Source organism: Anastrepha ludens, chromosome 6 (genome assembly GCF_028408465.1).
Source record: "Anastrepha ludens isolate Willacy chromosome 6, idAnaLude1.1, whole genome shotgun sequence".
NCBI lineage: Eukaryota > Metazoa > Arthropoda > Insecta > Diptera > Tephritidae > Anastrepha > Anastrepha ludens.
The window spans coordinates 92,724,525-92,748,106 of NC_071502.1; the positions used below are offsets into that span (position 1 = coordinate 92,724,525).

Here is a 23,582-nt window from a genome sequence, read left to right on the forward strand (position 1 = left end):
CGCTACTTGCCATACAGATCGTGAAACAATGGATTTACTTATCGGCGGTGAGTAATTTATCTCTCGTCTTAGACCAGTGGACTGGCTACCAAGATCGTGTGATATCACAACTTTGGACTTTTAATTGTGGAAGTATGAAAAATCTGAGTGCTATATAAATAAACCAGATTCGATTGAGGCATTTGAAGTCAGCATTACTAAAGTTATTCTCGACATACCGACCGATGTCCCTCCAACGAATCATTCAAAATTGATGTTTACGGATGGACGAATTACGGCGCAGTTGCGACCAACATTTGAAAGGGATTATCTTTTAAAAAAATGAACCATTAATGACATGGTTCGACACAAAAATAATAAAGATTGTCCAATCAAGATTAATTTTCGTTATTTTATTTCAATTTAAAATTCGATATCTCTAAAGTGGTCACCCTTTACATACTCGAATTTTTTATATAGAGTATAGCGTCGTTAACAAAAAATAAGGGATCAAAAATCCGTCGAAAGACATTATTTTAATAAAAAGAATGTATACAATTTTTTGGAAATTATAAATTTATTTTTCTAAAATTAGTATTATTTTAAGAAAAAAATATTTTTGGGAGTTTACATATTTCGGGATTTTACTTTGTAATGCCGTGTCAATAAACTAAGAGCCTTTTGATTTTGTTAAAATTAGTCCCATGATTTTCGGGACTGACATCTCTAATACACACATATTTTATTATATGGGCAAGAGACTCGTTCATGCAAGTAAGTTCTTTGGGAGGCACCAATCTTCCTATGCAATGTGCAATTTTCAAAGGTTTTCTAAGGATTCCAGATTTCACTAAAAATTGGATCTCAAAAAGTTGCCTGTAATGTGTTGTGTTATCCATTTCGTGAGATCCAACTACAACAGCAAACTTTTTATCTCTGTATCTGAGATTTCATTAATTTGCCGTAGGAAAGGCTTACCGAAAGAGCGAAGTCTTGCTCTAGCTAGATCTGGGCATGCAAGTAAATAATGAAAAAGGCTTTCTTTCACTCCCACTGCCTTGCGGATTCTGCAGATGGGATTGAAAGGAAACATAAGGCTGGCTGCATGGTCCCCTACCATCTATTGTCCTGTAAAGATGTAAAGATTACAACGATACGTTGGCTGTTTGGGCGTTAGCACCCTAACAGGTAGTTCGTCCTTTGAAAGTTGTTCGCTATGAAAATCCTTAAATTGTATATGTAAATCCTCTATGAAAATCTTGTTTCGCGGTCTACATAAAACTTTATTTAAATTTTCATACAAGAAACCTCAAATCTTTATGCAAGTCTCGTACCGAAAATATAAATCCCCGCTTACATCTTCCAACACTATGAAAAATGTATTTAACTTTTGATCTGGTTGCCTACTTAAAGTCAGTTTTTTCGAATTTATATATATATTTTTTTTTGCTTTTTTGTGACATTTTGCTTTATGACAAAGCTATTGACTTACAAAATTTTACTCAAATAGGAAAAATGACAAAAAATTTATTTTGACGCTCAACCTTTCTTCGTAATTACACCATATAATGGGCGATAAATCACGGGGAGAGCGGTGAGTTATTCCGTACGTATCACTGCATATCATTGAAAATTTGTTTCGCTTGAATTTCTACAGCAGACCAGAGGATGCCTCAGCATCTTCAACAAACGAGATCACGCCATATTCTTCGGTGCAAAGTTTCACCTCCTCTCCTCTACGTACGGATGCGAATGCGTCATCTTTTGAATCTGCTTTGTCACCAACGCCTCTGCCCTCGCCTATCCATGGAAACGACGAGCCCAAAATAATTACAAACGTTCTGACCTCAGCATCAATTGGCACAGCAACTGAGTACGCCAATCGAGATTTAAGTACACAAACTTCGTTTAGTATAATTCCTCCCAGCATAACGCAACCCGGAACCAATGAGTTCTCTGGACAAACTTCTCTAATCCCCATAGAAGATCGGCAGAGTAGAGCAGAGATCGAGGTGCAGACCATGTCTAGTACTGATCTACTTCAAGTGGCACAATCGGGTACAGAGAGTGCAGCAGATATGGTAGACGAACGAAATACCAAAGAAGTCGGTGCACAAACAACACAAACCACTGCCGAATTTGGCATGCAAACCGTGGAGCCTATACCCGAAAGTAGTATCGCTGAGACTTCATTGGATAGTATGCTCTCATCAGTAGATGAGGTGCGCCTCTATGATGAGGAGTCGGACCAAACGTTACAGCATCGTCCGAAGAAGCTAACGAAAAAACGCACGAGTGTTAACGAACCTGAATTACGTGCTGGATCTTCCTATATATTGCCCAAAGTAAGTCATTCTCTAGAGGATTATGGTATCCCCAGTTACGGTGCCTCAGCCAGTGTGGACAGCCAAGGAGAACGAAACCTTCGATATAGTACTGAACTGCTATCCACTACAGAGGCAACTACGGGAATGGAAGAACTTTCTTCACAGTTTATTAAATCAGTAAACGAAACCGAAAGTTTACAGGACTCGGATATGCCAGCAAAAAGGCCGGTAGTAAAAATCCTAGTATCTGATAGTTCATCATCCTTGTCCAGTGAACCGAATTTCGAAGGTGGGCTTACAGATCTTGACGATGGAATTGTAAGTACCCATGTAATACAATTAGAATTACTCTCTACCGCTCACCTCCGCATCTTTAGTTGTATATGATTGTGCCACCGGATGGCGGTTACGGCTGGTTCATTGTGCTCATGTCCTTCCTGTGTCAGGTTGTTGTGGATGGCATCATTTTTTCGGTCGGCATTTTGCTGCCCTATATCGGAGACGAATTTGGCCAGACGGATACGACTATAGTACTCGTCGCTTCGATTCAAGTTGGTAATGAGCGCAACATATGCACAATTCTCAATGTAATTTAAAGTAAATGCGTTGAAAGGTTGCTATTTCATTGTAGGACCTGTGGCGAGCGCATTCATCAATAGGTTTGGCTTTCGACCAGTGGCATTGGTGGGCTCTGTATGTTCGATTGTCTTCATATTGATCGGTACCTACAGTGACAACATCGTAACGTTGATTTTCTTTTATAGTGTGCTGGGTGAGTTGAAGGTGAAGCCGTTTTTAATTTTTTTACTTGTTTTCTGTTTTTTTTTTTTGTTTTTGATGATCTCACTTTTGTTCGGTTTCAGGTGGTCCTTCGCTAAGTCTCATTTGGGTCTCCTCACAATTGATCGTTGGCTATTATTTCGAACGTTATCGTCCCATCGCCAATGGTGTTTCGTGTGCTGGCGCCGGTGCTGGTATTTTAATATTTTCCTTTATGAATGCAATAATTTGCCCAAAAATTGGTTGGCGCAACGCCTCACGCATTCACACAGCGCTGCTGCTGTGCGTTCTCCTCATGACGATCACGTATATTGAGGTTACACCGACACCAGTCGCAACAGTGGAAAAGGTGAGTTTTTAATATTTCATCAATTAGTTTGGAGAAGCTTTATACTCTAAAACAGGAATTGTGAAACTAAAAAAATGTTTATAGAATAAATTGTGTTACAGGAGGCCACTTCGCCTTCAACAAGTGTATCTGAAATCAGAGTGCCCTTTAACGAAGTGCGCTATTCACAGTTTCATGGGCCACTATCAGCGCCCATCACCAATAGAGGTTTGGAGCAAATGATTGGTAAGATGAACAATTTTTTCTCCAAATTTTTGCGCAAGCATTCCTTTCCATTATATTTTTACGCTTTTGAAACAAAATGAATTCAGGTAGATGAAGTAAAATATTCGGAACATTTTTCACTTAATTTCGACGCTGAAATGTAATTTTAATTATGCAAGGATAAAACAAAATTTGGGCTAAGCTCCAGTTGCTGCGCAATGAAATGGGTACCCGTAGGTCTTTGCCACAGCATGATTTTATTGAAATTATCCATGATTTGCCAACCGAACCATGCCTTATTGCAGATTGGTCACAGGCCAGCCTTTAAACATGAAGGTTATCTCTCGGAGAGGTGATCACAATTGGCCACCGAGATCTTGTGATTTAACACCTTGTGACTTTTCTCTTTGAAGCCACGTGAAAGAGGAGATCTACGCCAACAGCCCAGGGTCGATTCAAAACGTCAAAGGTGGAATTCGTGAGGCTATCGAGGACATAGGGCAGCCACTTTGCAATTCGGTTATGCAAAATTTCGTCAAAAGGTTATTGCCCTGTAAGCGTGGTCGTGGTGGTCGTTTGCCTGGAATTATTAACGGCATACCTTCCTTCCCCTTTATAATAAAATAAACATTCGATCATTTATATTAAAAAATAGCAGAGTTCTTTGAATATCAAAATAAACCCTCTTATTAAAAACCCCTTTACAACGTGTTTGACACTTCACCCTAAGGTTTCATGCCATGCAGGTATTTTACTCTAAATACACTTTCTTGTTGCGGGTCTCAAGCCAGAGCATTTGAGATTTCGAGATTTGTTTTTTTTTTTTTATTCCTCGTAACGCTTAATCGTTGAAATCGGGTTGCTATGTGATATTTTTAAGAGCGTCTTACCCGTCTTACTGGATTCTCATTGATTTAATCTTGTAAGTTAGAGCTTTTGTCTATCGCTCCTGCGATTGGTTAGTACTCAAGTATATCATGGATGTTTTCGATAATAATTGTTCCTATTTGATGATTTATAACAGAGTCGACTTCATCTCATGATTGTGTGTGCTTATAAAACAAAAACTAGTGAGCGTACTTTCGAGTTCCATAGCTCAATTATAAATATTTTTTGGATAATTTCAGATATGGCTTTTGCCATAGTATCCTAGAATCTTTATATAAAATGAGAATTGTAGACTTCGAGGTGGCGTAAAATCATTAAAATTGCTGATACAAATACAGGTATTTGGTAAAATACGTATCTCCTTATTTTTCACAACCTATCAGAAAAATACTATGAGAGCACAGAATTAAATTTTGTTTTTTTTTTTCGTTTGACGCACGGTATTATTTCACGATATCACTAGGTTACTACATTTCGTCCCTTCCCTCTTTAGAATAAGTTCAGCTTTACTCTCCTATTTCCCCTAAAATGGATGAAAATTAGTACTACCTATACTAATATTATATTGTATATTAAACTGTGTTGTTTTTTTTTGTAAGACCTAATCCTGAGAATGACTTTTCCGATTTCGCAAAAATTTTTTATATAAATAGCTTTCGAGCATCTCCGGGTTATTAGATAAAACAAGTCTCTTAACACATGTCTTAGCAAAGGAAATCCCCACTTTTCAAAGTCCCATAGTAAATGCAGCAGCTAATATTTGTGAACATTCCACTTACTTACAATTTCTCTTAGACTTAACCGGACACAAAGCTACCCGCAGCTGTTTTTTGTATTTCATTTACTTCAATCCACAGGAATATTTAACGCTAATTTTACCCCATTCACAGCCATTTTAATACTCATTTGTTCGCTTTAAATCCATTTCAGAGGTATATGACCCAGAAAGATTACGGACTGTTGAAAGAATGTGCCCTTGCTGCTATCAACGAAAACGTTCAGCTTCCGCTGATACTCAAGTCGTGGAGCGCGATGATGAGGTAGAGGAAGATGTTGGAAATATACAAGGGCGACCCACCTTTTTCGTCCGTTTAGATCCAATCGAAAGAGAAGACCTTTTCTATACTGGAATCGCTCTATATGAATCTGATGAGGCAGTCACTACACACCGTTGTTCTACGGGTCATCGAATTTTAATCGATAAAGAGCGGGTAAATTCACAAAAAAAAGAAAAGTAAACAAAAGTTTAAAAAAGTTTGAATTGTTTGGCACCTCTAGGCTCCAAGTATTGAATACTCATTGTCGGTTATGCGCGCACAACGCCAGCATCGGACAGTGCGTCGCACAGTTGTAGAGCTGCGTAATCGCCATAAATACCCCTACTTGGCGTTTATATCTCCGCGAAATTGGATGCCTTCGAAGATGTTTAACGCATTTGCGAAGCTGTTCGATATGAATATGTTGAGTATTATGGAATTTCGTTTGTTGGTGCTGTCGGCTTTCTTCTTTCCCATGGGCTTCAACATACCCTTCGTGTACTCCAGCAGTGAGTGACAGCAAATGTGAAAGATATTTTTTTTTTATTTTATATAAAATCTATCAACCTTTTATTTAGTACGCGCTGAGGTGGATCCGTTTAACTCGAGTCTTATCTCACCAACTATTGGACTTTCCAATTTCATTTTCCGCATTATTTCCGGTTTTGCTGCCAATAAGTATCGCTCCCAAACGACTTACATATGTGGTGGCGGCATCGTCTTCGGCGGCTTGGCAGTCCTTGTGAGCGCATTCTATGGCGAGGATGTGGTATGGTTTCAGTACACATATGCGGCCTGCTATGGAGTGGCGCCAGGTGAGTGGTTATCAGTTGCACTAATTTTTTGCTCACTCAATTCAGGTCTAGAAGGTCTTGCAGAGAGTTCGTTACAAGGCATAAAGCATTTTTTATTTTAAACATTTAAAGTACTTAACCAAACATTCCTACCTCAGCAGCAAACCCTATTCGGGTAGGTTCTTTAAATCATTGCCGATTGAATTGCATCGAATTTTCTGACAACTGCATTTTTCAATTGCAATTTACTAGGAAGGGAATTACGAAACCAGGCCGATCACTTCTTTTTTCATGCGAAAATACTCTCTTGCACACTTTTCTTTAACTTTGCTTTTTCTCAATCATTTTTTCTCTCCCCTCTTCCAGCCTTCTTTTCAACCCTACGCGCCATTATCTATGTTCGCGTTATAGGTTTGGAGAAACTAACCAATGCTTTTGGTCTCACCACTCTGGCCATGGGTCTTGGCGTATTTCTGGGCACCACTGCTGCCGCAATTCTGAATGACTTAACTCATCATTATAATGCCGCATTCGCCTTCTCTGGTGTTTGTTTGATAATGGCTGGTGCATTAAAATTGATTTTACCAACCTTGATACGTCAGAGGACTGAACGTTGGAGTGCTGAGTGGGATGGTGAAATAGGAAAATGAAAAATTACACAATGTGAAATTAAGAAATAGTGTTTTAAGAAAATGCGTTAGATTTAAACTGATGAGAATAAAAAGCTTGAAAATAAAAATTGGTTTTATACAAGTAAGGAACTATACAAGTAGGACCCTTTCAAATTGAAGAAGAGTCTGTCAAAAAAGTATCAGGAATCGATCGACATCCTCGAGATCAAATGCTTTTTTTTTTGCTATTACCCACCAATATGTCTTCGTTTGAAACTAATTTTGTAATTCTAGTTTTAACAGTAAACTTAAAATCAGTCGAAAATTTTTAAAGCAATTTTTATCAGAAAAGTACCAGAATTACTCACAAATTTTTCTTGATTAAATATTTCATTTCCGCGCTAGAAATTATTTATTTAATAATTTTTTGACCGCCGCGCCGAATGACTTGGTGCATGACTACCATTTCGGAGTACGTTCGAATCTCCGTGCATGAAACACCAGACCGATAGAAAGTTTTTTCTAGCCCCTCGGCAAACTTCCGAGTGTATTTCTACCATGTAAAAGCTCCTCATCAAAGTAGCTGCAATACGGAGTCCGCTTAAACTGTAGGTCCCTCCATTTGTGGAATAACATCAAGACCCACGTCACAAATAGGAGGAGGAGGTCGGACAGAAACCCAAAAAGGGTGTACGAGTCAATTATATATACGAGTATATATTATATATAATTATTTTTTGACACATGTAGGTGGCAACCCTATGGAAAATTATATGTTGTTTAATGCTCTATCAAAAATCTTTTGCTAATTTATATTGTTTAGATACCACATTTTGTTAAATAAAATTTTGAGACAGGTGGCATCTCTACCAAAATATATGTATTACCGGCCTAACATGTTTAAGAACAAAAACTTCTCGTGTGATACCCACATTGTAATATTTTAACTAGCTTACATATTTAATTTAATAAAACTCTGGGATGGGTGGCAACCGTGTGTGGAAATAAATTCGCTTTAAAGTATTCTTAAAAACCTTTAGAGTGATAGTGACTTTGTAATATTTTAACCAAGTTACATATTTATTTATATTAACTAAAATTCCTGGAGAGGTGGCAGCCCTATATAGAGATAATACCAATTTAAAGAAACCTTAAATGCCCTTTGTGTGATATCCACTTTGCAATATTTTTACCTATTTAAAGAACTAAAATTCTCGGGGGGGTGGCAACCCCATATGGAAATAATACCAATTTAAATTAATTTTAACCACTTCTCGTGGAATCAAAATTCTTGGAGAGGTGGCAGCCCTATATGGAAATAATACCAATTTAAAGTAGCCTTAAACGCCTTCCGCGTGATATCCAGTTTGCAATATTTTTGCTAGCTCACAGATTTAAAGAACTAAAATTCTTGGAGAGCTGGCAACCCTACATATAAGGAAATAAAACCAAATTAAAGTAGCTCAAAACGCCCTTCGCGTGATATCCACTTTGTAAAATTTTTACCAGCTTACATATTTAAGGAACTAAGGAACTTTTTACCTATTTAAAGAACTAAAATTCTTGGAGAGGTGGCAACCCTATATGGAAATAATATCAATTTAAAGTAGCCTCAAACGCCCTTCGCGTGATATCCACTTTGTAAAATTTTTAGCAGCTTACATATTTAAGGAACTAAAATTCTTGGAGAGGTGGCAACCCTATTTGGAAATAATACCAATGTAAAGTAATCTTAACCACTTCTCGTGGGATACCCACCTTGTAATATTTTTATCAGCTCACATATTTAAAGAACTAAATTCGCATTTCGCGATATATCAATTTTGCAATACATTTATCAGCTCACATATTCCGAGAACTAAACTTCGTGGATGGGTGACAACTCTATTTGGAAATAATTTCCCTTTAGAGTAATCTTAAACACCTTTCGCTTTTATATTTTAATTAACTTATATATTTAATTAACTTGAGCAGGTGGCAACCCTTTTTGGAAAAATTTGCTGTTCAAAGAGTGCTTCAACACCTTTCGTCTGATACTTACTTTGCAATTTATAAATTTACGTGCGTATCTCATTATTTAAATTTTTTAGATAGTTGGCAATCCTTTTCAGAAATACTCTTATATTCAAGCTCTTTTAAATTGTTTTCAATGATAAGTTGTATTACATTTTGTCGGAAAATGTGCTTATTAGACCTTCTGTATGCCGCCTGTATTTTATATCGCCGTAGCAAAATGATTCAAATGAAACTGAACTACTCACCTAATTTTGGTTCCTGCTTAATGGATCGAACTGTGTTCACTTTTTTCCAAAATGGATTAAAACAAATATCATTCCTTGCTTTTTTTGTTTTTGTATTTCATATATATGTATCTCATTCACATTATATATATGCTTATATATTTACTTATTTCATACTTTATACAAAAATCATTTAATTTTACAGTTTATAGATTACTTTTATATTGTTTTTGCGTTTTTTGTTTTTACATAAATTTTAATTGCATTTATTATCATCTTCATCATTATATTGATCAGCGAGATAACAGTGAAACGAGCTGCCAATTTTTTTCTGTATTTTTTTTTTTTGTTTTTTGCTGTATCTGTCAACTTTTTCAGTTGCTTAAATGTGAGAGATATTTTTTAAACGAATTTTATAGCAATTAGTGAAATGAGCGCTGGAATTCATCGCTAATGAAAATTAGGTGATAGAGCTTTGAAATGTATGGGTATAATTAGATCAATCGTCATTACTACTGTCGTTTGCCAAAAGATAATGAATATATGCCTAGGGTCGCCATACAGCTAAAATTTAATATTTTTCGTACTGAACAATGGCTGATTTATAATATTAGACACTTTGAGAAAGTTATAATCTTGACTTACTGACCGTTTATTTGTTATGGCTGGAGACTTTTTTCTAACTCAGAAACTCTTAGCTATTTAATTATGTTCTTTTTTTTTCATTTAGTATTTACTATGATGTATTTAGTGTGAACTCTTTTATAACCAGCAAATTTTATATTTAAAAATTAACTCTATAAGAAAGACTCTCAGTTTGTACAAAACTAATCATACAAATTAAAATAATTTATTAAAATCGCTTCAAACATTTTCAAAATTAATTTTTCAAAAACAAAGCCGAAATGCCTGACAAATATTATTGTGGAATTAAATACACAAAACAAAAAAATCTCCAAGAACAATATTTTTCACATAGTTGCAAGCTAAATTTATCAGAAAAAGTAGAAACTAAGTTTGAAAAAGTTTTTAAAATTTTCTAAAAATATACTTTCCCAGCTAATTTTCAAAATACTTTCAAAATTAAAGAAGAAAACTGTTTAAAATTTTTGAAATTAATTTGTATGCTTTTTTTTAGTAAAATTTTGTAATTTTATTTTATGTTCTTATGTTCAAACAAAATTTTATAAAGCAATGAAAACTACTTTCAAATAATTTCTCAAAATTAACATAACAAAAAAGAAAGAACAAACAACACAAAAAATTTAAAAATCTCATAAAAATACTTTTCCATAAATATTCAAAAAAAGTTAATTAAAGGAAGTAAAAACTAACTAATATAGTAAAAACATTTTAAAAGTTATTTAAACATATCAAAAATTTATTTCAAATATGTAAAGTATTTAAATTATTTTTAAAATGATTTTACTTTTATATTGAAATATATTTAAAATTAATAATTAATATCTTTAATTAATAAAACTAATTTAAATATTTAATATTTATAATAAAATTAATTTAATTCAAATTAATTCAAAAATAGCAAAAAAAATTATTTTGAATTTAATTTTCAAAATATTTTCAAAACCAATTAAAAAGTAGCTTAGCAATTTTTTCTAATTGATTTAAGCCATGTTGTTTCAATTACATTTTGACAATTGTTATGAAAAAAATTTCGAAACCAACAAAAAAATGTTCAAAACCAACAAAAAATTACAAGGAATATAACTTTTCAGAAATAATTTAAAACAAAAAAAGAAAAACGGAATTTCACAGGAATGTATTTTCAACATTTTTTCCAAATAGTGTAATTAAAAGGCGAAAAAACTAACTTTGAAAATTATTGAAATATTTTTAAATGAAATGAAAGGTTTAAATTTAATAAAAAAAATATATTGAACTTCTTTTATTTCACTGCATTTCGATTTTTTTTTTTTAATAAACACGTTTAACCGTTTTTTATATTTTTATCAAAATATTTTTCAAATAAAACTTTTATCAACAGTAAAAAAAATTGTTGCATTTCTTTTTTTCAAATTGCCTTTTTGTTGCTGTGTTTCAAATAAATTTTTATAATTCTTTTGATGTTCTTCTTTCTTTTTATGTTTATGAAAAGATTAAAAGAACACAAATAGCATCCAAATAATTGTTCACAATTATATTAATATTTTAAAAAACAAAAAAAATAAAATTATTCAAAACCAACAGCAAAATTCTTTCAAAATAATTTTTAAGAATTTACATTTGAAATAAAAAACACGAAACCCCAACAAAATATATTTAAACAAATTTAATTAAAAGAAGTAAAAACTAATTGTACAAATATTTTGAAAATTATTTTGAATAGGTTAGAAATTAATTCAAAGGTTCTTAAATTTACGAGATAAAAATGTTTCCAAAATCTATAAAAATCATTGAATTTGTTTTCAAAATATAAAATAGCTTCAAAATAATTTTTCAGCATTAGTACTCGAAAAAAATTTCATAATCAACAGAAAATAAAATCAAAAAAATTTAAAATCATTTTCAGAATTAACATATCTAAAAACAAAACAAAAAAACTAGATCCCTCAGAACTATATTTTCAATATTAATTAATTCAAAAATAAAAACCAATTTTAAAATTCTTTTGAAAATTATTTCAATATCTTAAAGAAACGAAAATGCTTTCAAAGTAAATTTTCAATATTTCAAATATTTCTATTTGAAGGGCCCGCCATCTATCGTTACGGATTTGAACTAGGTATTATTTGAAGAATGGTAACACTTAGCTGTCATCTGATTTGACAGAAAACTAGTTTTATTCTTCCGCTGAACGAAAATGGTTGTGTATATGCTCAAAGAACGCTCGGAAATATTACGACATTACTTTGAAAATCATGGTAATGTTGCAGAATGTGTACGAAAATTACGTGCGGCAATGGGAAAAAGAAAAGCACCGAATTAAGCGTATGTGCGTTACTTTGCGAAAAAAGTAAGAGAAACTGGGTTGTTTATTGACAAACCAACGCGTGGCCGACCAAAAACCGTGCGTACACCCGAAAGTGTGGTACCTGTGGCCAAGAGTGTTCGTGAATCACCAGAAACATCATGTCATAGCTGAAATACAGCCGCATACAATCGAAAATGTGTTGAAAAATTGGACCGATCGTATGGGATGGTGCATGGCTAGCCGAGGCAGCCATATGAATGAAGTTGTGCTCCATCATTAACCGGAACGATTGTACTTTAAAATAAAAAAACAGTATGGAAAAATATTGAGTAGTTTCTTTTTTATAGCATTTTTAATTCCGTAAAGTTATATGGCGGACCCTATATTTGTCCAAAAATTTTCAAACTCATTTTTATTACAATAGTTTTTTTTATGTTTTAATTTCTAAGTTATATTTTCAAAAGTAGCATATAAATGCTTTCAAATAGTTCTTTTAAATTAACGTTTCAAAAAACAAAAACAAAAAAAAAACACAACAGAAACCAGGAATACGTCTCTCAAAACATGGAAAAAATATTCAATAAAGAATTAATTAACAAAAATAATAAAATTAAATCTTCTCAATATTTCGAACATTATTCAAAAACTTTTCAAATTTATTAAATGTTTTTAAAATTTATTAAAAAAAAACTGATTTTAAAGAGCATTTTCGAAATATTTTCAAACTAAATACCCTATGATCAGAAAGTACCGAGAATGTTTAAATAAAACAAAACAGAACTAAATTTTAGGCAAATTTACTTTATCTGCTTCAAAATATGACCCGTCTGAAGCAGCACACATTCGCCAAGGTTTAGCCCAGGCCGCCATGTACTCCTCGTAAGCCGACGAAGGGATGGCCTTCAGCTCCTTCGTCGCATTCTCTTTGTTCTCCTCTATCAACTGTAATCTCCTTCCACGAAGTGCTAACTTCAACTTAGAAAACAAAAAGAAGTCGCACGGGGCCATATCAGGTGAATTCGGGACTTGCACGATGGTATTTACTTGGTGTTTGGTCAAATAATCCAGCACAATCTGGGTTCGGTGCGATGGCGCGTTATTATCATGCAAATCCAAGAATTGTTTGCCCACATTTCCGGCCATTTGCAACGTACATCATCTCTCAAACGCTTCAAAACGGATAAACAACATTCTTTATTGACTGTCTGGTCCGATGGAAGGTACTCAAGGTGCACTACGCCTGGGCAATCGAAGAAAACAGTCAACATCACCTTCCCGGTACTTTTTGAACATAGGGTAAAAGCAACTTCCTTTTATATTTTTTGTATTTTATTTTTATGGTTTTTTCCCCCTAAATATTAAAAACTTAATTTTAAAAACAAAAAAAAACTTTTTAAAATGTATGTGTGTGTTAGTTTCCTAATTTTTTTTTTAATGAACCAAAAAAACAATTAAAATTAATTTTCACACAATTTTTAAATGTACGTAAATATTTTTAAGACTAAATTTTCAAAATAAGAAGCAAAAGACATTCGATATTAATTTTAAATAAATTTTCGGAATTTTTATTATACTTTTAGCAAAACATTTTGAAATCAAATAAAAAAAAATTGCTTTAAAAGTAAATTTCAAAATGAACTAATTTCATTATTTTATATCATTTTGCGCTGCACTTGTATTTCTTCATCTTGTATTTGCAATTCTTGATTATCTTATTACTAATTTATTTAATTGCATTAGTTTTAAGGTTGCCCTTAAACGCTCCGCTAAGTCTACTGCGATCCGTATATTTCTTATATTTCTTTCGCTCAAACAGTTTTTCTTAGGCTATATTTTTAAATCTGGTTTGTTTTTACGGTTTACTTAAATTTGTAATCAACGTTACGTTTACCTTGTTTGGAGTTGCAAATTGTTGTGCACTAAGAACAACAACACACTCAGCAAACACAAAAAGAAAACAAAAAAAATAAAATTAAAACTAAAAAAAAAAATTTAAAAGTGAGTATGCGAATCCGGAGAAAGATAAAAAACTTACTTAAATTTTTTTAAATTTTTGTTTTAAAGTTTAAAGTTTTGTTTTAAGAAACTCAGCACGGTGTGACCATCGTACGATGGATAGTGGAGGAACAAGATTTAATATTAAGCAAAAAAACGGAAGTTAAACCGGTCTCTAAATCGTGAATCTGCATGTTAGATGAGCCTACGGCTTGCTTGAAACTATAGCGCTTTATGACTTATAAATATTTTTCTTCTTCTTTTTATGCCAACACAGTTTCACAATTTGTTTCACCAGTAAACTGCGCCAAATGTCGCGCTCTTCTCTGCGTCAGATATGCACACCAGGTACTGGCATGTCTTTTAGAGTTTGGCCCTTGCACTTTATTTCCGGGTGCCCTTGAGTTTATTGTGTACTTACAGATATCAAATTTATATGCGTGGCTTAAGAAAAAAAAAACAACAACAAAAAAATATCGTACACGTCTTCTATTATCTTGCAGCAATGCTTCAATCTTCCCATGCGCAAAACCAAAATCTGAGTGTGTGGTTGCACAGTACACGACTTTATTCCTTCTTCTCTTTGCCTATGCTTTTCTTTCAATTTCATCTTTTCTACACTACTTAATTTTATTTTCATTTTTCTTTTTTTGTTTTTACCTTCGATTAAATTTCTTACTTTTTTACATCTACTATTTGAGTTTTATAATATATTAATTTACAATTGATTTTCTTAATTTTATTTGAATTTTTTGTGTTATTATTTTTTTGTATTTTCAATTGAACAACTCAAATATTTTCCTTGCGTACTGAGCTTGAAAATATATCGAATTGCATGGATTTCAAATTAAATCTGTAAATGCTTTTATGATTTTTACATTAGCATCTTAAATGCATACATACGTACACATATTTGTCTATGTATTAATTCATTTGAAATATTAAGCATTTTTGGGCTTCATTTTTATTTTTTTATTTTTTTATTGCAGTTTTTTCAATTCTAAGAAAATATGTTACATTTCTGGCTCCACTTTTATTTCTTTCCACAGTGTGTTTATATTTTTACATTTTATATATATTTTTTTAATTGAAATATTTGAATTGCTTACTTCAATTAAAAGTTAATCAGTTGATTTATTTGATTGGCTGAAATGAAGGAAAATGATTTCGTGTACGGAAGTCCAAGCTAGTGGGGGCAGTTTTCGATTGGTATTGTCCAGAAAGTGGACAGAAAGTATTGTTTTCCACAAGTGGCTTTCCTCCTGGGTCAAGTGTTTTCTAGGTACCCAGCAAAAGTTACTAAATCACAAAAAAATTATGGTAAAATATAAAAAAAATAAAAATAAAAGAGATGTAAATAAAACACAAATATAAATAAATTTTTATAACACAAATAGCCAAAGCAAAAAAAAGAGGAAATCAAAATAAGCAAAAGAAAGAAGGAAAAATCGAATAATTAATAAATGAAAAAATTAAATTTCCAAATGGCAAATAAATCAAAGGTCCGGCCACAAGAAAAAAAAAAACAAAACAAAATCAGATATCAAAATAAACATAGGAAGAATAAACAAATCAAACAATAAAAAAAAGAGGTGTGTGTGTCAGCTCCGACACGCTACTGGAGTTTACTCCTTAAGAACGATTACCGTGATATTTAAAAATATATTTAATATGCAAAAGGAGTAAATGAAGACCTTTTCTATATTACTGGAAAAATATAAATTTATTTATTCTATTCGCTATAGTAAGCCACCTGGAATGAACAATTTTTTTGGGGTTTTTCTTTTTTAAGCTGTCGTTGCAATGTCCACTTATAATAGCACTACAAATATCAAATAGGTATTTTTGATCCGTACTTAAATCTTTTTCACTGGATATATCTGGTAGTGTGAATATAATTGGTTTATAATTGACGAAAGAAAGCTTCTCACAATCCTTCAATTTTTTCTCTATTTCACCGTTAAAGCTTTCAGACGTAGAGCCATCAATGTATTCAAACAAATGTCTAAGCGGTAGTTCATTGGCGGTTAATTGGCAGACGAACCATTGTAAGGGTTTTTGAAGACAATCTCCACCAAAGGTTCAGACGATATCACTGGTATATGTAGGTTCTCAACGAACGCACAAGCACTAGATAGGAAACGGAAATAAGCACCAAAATGTGGGCAGTGTTATTTCTGACTAGAAATTAGCAACCACAAGGAAATATATATTTCCTACAAGTTTGCTTCAACAACCAAGCGCTACATGGCAGGCAGTGCTATTTCGCACTGGAAATTAGGAACCACAAGGAAAATTTATTTCCTATAAGTTTGCACCAACAACCAAGCGCCACAAGATATGCAGTGCCTTTTCTCACTAGAAATTCGCACCCACAAGGAAAATATATTTTCTACAAGTTTGCACCAACAAAGGCAACTTAGGCAATTGAGTAGTAAAGTCCTCTCTCGACGAACAAAACTAACACTCTACAAGGCTCAAGAAACGACTGTTAAGCTGGGCCAAAATCGCGTAAGCGGTTATCGCGCCAATTAAGAAGAAGAAGAAGAATGGATGCATCACTCCACGATGAAATTAGGACTGCCGTAAGTAAGTAAGTAAAAAGGTCACCTCCTCTTATTGCTAATGAGCGTTAGGCTGTGCGAAGCGAATACAATGTGGCGCAAAATGAATCATCCAATTTGGTTTTTGAGGGACTTTCCTATTAAATGAAAAATTAAAAAAATAGTCTGAGTAATGGAAATGTTTAATGTGACCTTTACGAGCTTGCTTATCTATTCGTGTGCTGCAGCTGTTTAGTGAAGAAGTGTAAAATTTAAAACTTAAATTATAAATCTTCCAATAGGGTGAATAATTTTGCGCCACCTTGTACAGAAACGGCTGGGTGAGAATGGAAAAAATGTCGTTATTTCACTCACATTTATTGAGGAAGCTGGGGCCAGGGATATATTCTGAACACATGAAAACGGCGCAATAGATCTTTTAGGTGGGAGTGCTAAATCGTCCCAAAAAAATAATACAAATAAAATACGAAATATGAAATACGAAAAATCGAATAAAAATAAATCGATAACCCTTAATGCTAAAATTGTTTTGGAATCAAATTTTTGCAACAAATTTATTATTATTATTATTATGAATATTATTAGTACTTTTAATCACGAAATTAGTTCCACTAAAAAAATTTCAAAAGTTAAGGAACTACAAAAAACAAAAAATTAAGAAATAAAGGAAAATTCCTAAACAAAGAAATGCCTTCAAATTCAAACAAAAATTAATAAGAAACTTTATTTTTGTGTTACAAACATTGAAATAAACAAGAACAAATAAATAAACACAAGCAAAAAGTTAATATGTCAATACATATATAGTTTTTTTTAACTCCTATGGGAGCATAGGGCGTCAAAAAAAAATTAAGCCAAAAATTAATTTCTATATAATATATATAAATATATATTAGGCCGGGGTCGATTTGTGGGGAGGCAAAAAAATCGCCCATTGCTCTGTGAAAATCATATTCTGGGGATCAAAATAAGAAACTTTGCCGAAGGAACCATACCTCTAAAACGAATTCTGATGTCCCCCAATTTGGGTCGAACTTTTTAGTTTCTTATCTATAAGTCACTTAAATTAATTTTTTCATTTATATATGTTCTGACTAAATAAATTTCTTAAGAGAAAAAATAGATATTATTATGAATAAATAATAAATATTATTATAAATAAATAAAAATAAAGAAAAAACATAGCCATTTAGCTGATGAAAATGGTGATATTTTAAAATGATTGTATGGGGAACCCCCCAGGGGAGTTCCAGGGGGTGTGCCACTTGCATGGGTGGATCGGCCGTCCAAAGTTAGTGGGGGTCGGTCATACATTTGGACTCGATTGGAGCACTCTAAATGGGTCAAAGTGGGATTTTTCAAAATTTGTCCCTACCCAAAAGTTCGACCCAAATTGGGGGACACCAGAATTCGTTTTAGAGGTATGGTTCCTTCGTCAAAGTTTCTTATTTTGATCCCTAGAATACGATTTTCACTAATATATATATATATATATATATATATTTCGCGCGTACACACTTTTTTTGGGTGTTTGGCCAAGCTCCTCCTCCAATTTGTGGTGTGCGTCTTGATGTTGAACGGCAGATATTTTTAGGAGAAGCTTTTTCATGGCAGAAATACACTCGGAGGTTTGCCATTGCCGGCCCAGGGGCGACCGCTATTAGACAAATTTTTTTCTTAATTTTGGTGTTTCACCGAATGAATTTCACACCAACCTATTCGGCTACGGCGGCCGCAGAAAAATTACATTTTGTTAATATATAACAGACTGTAATAAATAAAGAGGATATAAAAAAAAAAACAAGTTAAAAAAAGGAACTTTTTTTGGGGAAAAAATAATATGCAAAACATTTAAATAATAAAAGTTAATAAAACAAAATTAGTTACAACTTAGGCAATATCAAAAACGAAATTTTTTTGCTCAAAACTTGAATTCAAAAATAAAAGAAATTATTGTTTCTTGGTTTTTGTAGAAAAAATGTCTTCCTTTCCAGGCAAAATATTATATAACATGCAAAGCTTTTTAAATAGAGTAAAAAAAATTATCAAAGCCCGAAAAACATATTTTTTTTGCAGAAAAAAATTACGTGCAAAGCATTATAAAATAAAGTAAAAAAAAAATTATATTAACTAAGACAATATCATAAATAAAAATTGTTTATCAAAGCTCTAATTAAATATTTAAAAAAATTATTGTTTTCTTTTGAAGAAAACAACTTAAGCATAACATAAACTCCAATTCAAATAAAAAATGTTTAAGAACTTTTTTTTAAATACATTTTTTTTCTTTATTTAACATTTCTATACCAAATAGTAGCTGCGGCATGTTTCAGCAACGATTTACTGATTTATGCGTTTTTTATATTTTGTTTACATTTTCTCGATCTGAATTTTTTCTAATATATATATTGTCCATGTGTTTTTTTTATTTTTGTTTTGGTTACGAAACATTTCATTACATGTTTATGTGTTGTATTTTAAATAAGAACTCATTTAAACTATTATTTACTTTTATTTCCAAGTTTTGATGCAACTAAAAATTATTTGTCTTATTTTGTTTCGAACTCAAGGCTGTGCTTCATTAAAACGTAATCTTTTTAGTACAGCTTTTCACATTTTCAAATTTGTTACAAAGCAAAAATAATTTCGGTGTATATTTCCAAGTATCCACCAGGCAGAGTTTCAATTGTTAACGAAGAAACATTTTTGTTTTAATGAAATGCAGGCCTAGAGCTCTGCGGAAAACATAAAATCGATATTCACAGGTTTCCTATGCCTAGGCTACTTACATACAAACTAAAATGATAATTCCATTTGTTTTGATCATTCAAATTAAAGTTTGTAGTTAATCATACTTTTATTTTATTTAAAAGATAATTTCTTTTCAAACTTTATTACATTTAAGGTCGTTCGTGTTCTTCGTAAATTCTGAATTCGCGTTTTTTAATTTTTTTGGAATTTTTACTTAGTTGTTCCATTAAATGTTTTTATTTTCAGCTTTTCCTACATTGCTGATATTTATCCCTTGTTCTATGTTTTGTAAGTTTTGGTTGCAGTTTTTTATTACTCCTACATTAAAACATAAACCTCTTTTATTTAACTTTTTTGTATTTTTTTTTTATACTTTAGTTTTGTGTTCCAAGTATTGCATTAAAACCGAAATATGCTTACTCGTATCCGGTAGTGGGTATTTTGCAAAGCGATTAATTCAAGATGCAGAAACATATTAAGAACTTTAGAAGGAAAAGGATTTAAAATTAGTGAAAGCAAAAACATATTAAACAAATCTTTGTAATGTAAAAGAGTTTGAAAGTATACATATATTTTTAATTTTCAAATTCTTATTTCAAATTAAAGTTTTAATGCCTTTCGAAAAAAAAAAAATAAATGGTTGCCCTTGATATTTTCCTACTTGATTTAAATATTTTTTTTTTTTTTAATTAAAGCTTTATTGTTTGCAAAAGTATTCTTATGTTTTTAAAGGAGAATTTATTTTGATTCAAATTTGAATATGTTTTTTTTAATTGAAAAATTCAAAACTAGAAAATTTTGCTTTCTAAAAATAAACAAAATGAGCCTTTATTTTTATCAACATTTACAATATGTAAAATTTTTAGATAAACGATTTTTTAATTTTTATTAATAAATTTTTTAAATTTATTTTTAAGTTTACAAATATCGGGTGTACAACTAATTAATTTGTATTTGTTACTAACCTTATATCTATTTATGTAGTCAATATTTTGACAGTGACAGCTATTCTATGTTAAAGCACGCCAAAAATCTAGTAAATTTGATATGTCACAGAGAATATTAGTAAACACACAAATTTTTTTTATTACAGTCAAAATGTCAAATTATGTTCCAACAAAACAACATTTGCGGGAGGTTTGCTTTTGTTCTTCAATTTAAAGAAAAGTGCACCAGAAGCACATCGTTTACTCTCAGAAGCTTATCCTGAATATGCTCCAGAGGTTAGAGTGTGTCAGCAGTAGTTTGCACCATTTAAAAGTGGTGATTTTGACACAGAAGACAAAGAGCGATCAGGTCCATCAAAAAAGTTTGAAAACGAAGACTTGGAGGCATTACTCGATCGAGATCCATGTCAAACTCAGGAAGAACTTGGAAAAACATTGGAAGTCACTCAACAAGCCATTTGTAAACGTTTAAAAGTAGCCGGATACATTCACAAACAAGGAAATTGGGTGCCACACGAATTGAAGTCAAGAGACGTTGAGAGACGATTTTACAAGTCTGAAATGCTGCTTAATCGTCAAATAGTTTTTGCATTGTATTGTCACTGGCGATGAAAAGTGGATTCATTACCACAACCCAAAGTGTAAAAGATCATATGTGAAGCCAGGCCAACCAGCCAAATCGACACCAAAGCCGAATATTCATGGTTTGAAGGTAATGCTGTGTATTTGATGGGATCAGAAAGATGTGCTGTACTATGAGCTCTTAAATTGGGCTAGACGATCACGGGAGAGCTATATAAGCAACAATTGATACGTTTGAAGCAAGCAATAGCCGAAAAACGGCCAGAATAGGCGACGAGACACGAGAAATTCATTTTCCATCATGACAATGCTCGGCCACATATTGCAGTACCGGCGAAAAATTATTTGGAAAATGCCGGATGGGAAATTCTACTTCACCCACCTTATAGCCCAGACATAGCTTCTTCTGTTTACCACTTGTTTCAGTCGATGCAGAATCACCTTTCTGGAATACAGCTCACCAATGTTGAAGGTATTAAAAAATGGCATGATGACTTTCTCGGCGCAAAAGATGAGAAGTTTATTTGGGATAGAATCCATAAATTGCCTGATAGATGGAAAAAAGTTGCCGCTTCCGATAGCAAATATTTTGAATAAAATATTTTTTTACTTATACTTAAATAAATGGTTTTTTAACAAAAAAAAACGAAATTAATTAGTTGTACAGCCAATAATCTTTCAATAATTTTAAAAAGAATTTTGAACTTTATAAAAAAGTTGCTTCGAATTTAAATCTCTAATCGAAGAATTAGAGTCCCCCCAGAAGCGTTGAGTATAATTTTCTTTGTCTAAAACCAAACTCATACTCAACATTTTTTGGAAAACATTTAAGAAGTAAATTAAAAATTATTATGTAACGCAATTTCGCTTTCACATTAAATCTGAGAACAAGAAAAATTTACATATGATAAAATTTTCCAAAAACAAAGAACAAAAATTCGAAATAATAATAACAAACTAAATGTTTCTATTGTTTAAAAAAATTTTTTTTTAAAATACCATTTATTATTGGTAAACATTTCTTGGTTTAATTTTGAAATTCTTTGCATTTCTTAAGGAAAAAACGTAGAGTAATAGCAAACTCTACCTAACATACGCAATTTTCTTTCAATTAAACAAAAACAATTTAAAGTTGTAAACTAAAAATGGTTGGCTTACATTTTATATGGAATTTTTTTTGTTTTATTTAAAAATCTTTTTTTGATGTGATTTTAAAAAAAAAAAGGTTTCGTTTGACAAATCGCAAGTTGTATCTGAAAAATGTAATATTTTATTTTTTTATAAAAATTGTAAATTGAAATAAAACAACTGAATACTAAAATCTTAACTTTCATATAAAACGAAAATAATTTCAGATTCTATTTTACAAAACAATGAAGCATAAAGCAAAGTACTAGGTTCGTGTTTCACGTGCAATGGCAGTCAAAATGTAAATTTTATTATGAGAATTGTAGCCTATTGTGACTAGCACTAATAATTATAAGGTTTGTGCTTGTATGTTAGGATCAAATCATTAAATAAATATTAAAAAAAAAATGCATACAATTTGCATTGCCTTGAAATATGCGTGAAATTTGGTATGTATCTCACAGAAAGTACTCAGTGTACGCTGTGAAGACACCGCGCAACATGTTGCCAGCAACATTTGTTGAGAATGAACAGCTCATTTAAAACAGAGCGGAGACTGACAGCTCGTTTGCGGGTGAAGTGTTTGAGTTCGAATACGAGTACTCCGATGATATGGCATTTTTAACCAAAACTTTTTCTCGAAGAGTGTAAGTCTTCTCTATATTTTTTGTGTCAATATAAATGTGCCTTAATTTGTTTAAGAACACTTTTCTTGCCAAAATTTGTCAATTGCTTCAGGGGTGGTGCTCACATACTTGACGTTTCTTCTCATTTGACAATGAATGTTGCTAGCAACATTTCACGGCAAGCCAGATGCATGTTGCTGGCAAAATTTCGCGGCTGTGAAGTTGAGATGGTGGAAAAAAATTGAAAAAATTTTCAAATATTTTTGCTTCATAAACATCAAATTTTAAACATAAACTTTAATTAATTAATTTTAATTTTAATTTTGTTTTATTGGCTTGTCAAATATATATTTTTGACTCAAACTTTTTTTAAATTTTTTGATGATCGTAAAATATAATCGTCATCGCAAAATACCCATTCGCTCGCGTACTAGCAAACATTAAATGGTTTTACATGTTTTTGTATTAATTATTTTTCATGTAAGTGTGTATATATATCTTTTAAATATTTTTTTTAAATACTTTTCACTGTTTTTATATATTTTTTGCTTCACTTACTTATTAATTTCATTTTTTTTTTTATTTGTGTTTTTGGTATTTTTTTTGTAAAAGAAATCATACGCTTACGTTACAAACTACGCTTGCTCGCGCTGCGTCCTTCATGTAGTGGACCTGAAAAAGTACGAAAAAAATTTGTTTACCGTTTAAATTTATTGCTATAAAATTCTCAACCATATTTATGTGTGCAAGTTCTACTCTGAATTATGTGCCTTACATTCCACTTCCATGCAAATTTTCTTTAAAATGCGGTCTCTCATTCCTCGCGCTGTTTTCAATAAATCCAAATC

The 23,582-nt window shown here is 32.0% G+C and overlaps 2 protein-coding genes across 3 annotated transcripts in view; one reads left to right on the forward strand and one right to left on the reverse strand.

Moving 5' to 3' along the window:
- The first annotated feature begins 1,476 nt into the window (after nucleotides 1-1,476).
- LOC128866559 (uncharacterized) lies at nucleotides 1,477-7,083 on the forward strand. Of its 2 annotated transcripts, none has more exons than XM_054107389.1 (10): nucleotides 1,477-1,573; nucleotides 1,637-2,624; nucleotides 2,684-2,861; nucleotides 2,920-3,078; nucleotides 3,170-3,435; nucleotides 3,537-3,660; nucleotides 5,458-5,738; nucleotides 5,806-6,073; nucleotides 6,143-6,379; nucleotides 6,725-7,083. In XM_054107389.1, the coding sequence occupies exons 1-10, from the start codon at nucleotides 1,548-1,550 to the stop codon at nucleotides 7,006-7,008; spliced, it is 2,811 nt and encodes a 936-aa protein (XP_053963364.1). In that variant the 5' UTR covers nucleotides 1,477-1,547; the 3' UTR covers nucleotides 7,009-7,083. The 2 variants fall into 2 exon arrangements, with proteins under 2 accessions (XP_053963364.1, XP_053963365.1); XM_054107390.1 differs by having other exon boundaries at nucleotides 1,640-2,624.
- A 15,108-nt stretch (nucleotides 7,084-22,191) lies between these two features.
- Nucleotides 22,192-23,582, reverse strand: part of LOC128867177 (uncharacterized) — an 84,069-nt gene continuing 82,678 nt past the window's right edge. The window contains exon 7 of the mRNA XM_054108271.1: nucleotides 22,192-23,406. Coding sequence (XP_053964246.1) covers nucleotides 23,394-23,406 — 13 coding nt within the window. The 3' untranslated portion in view covers nucleotides 22,192-23,393. The remainder of the gene's footprint in view (nucleotides 23,407-23,582) is intronic.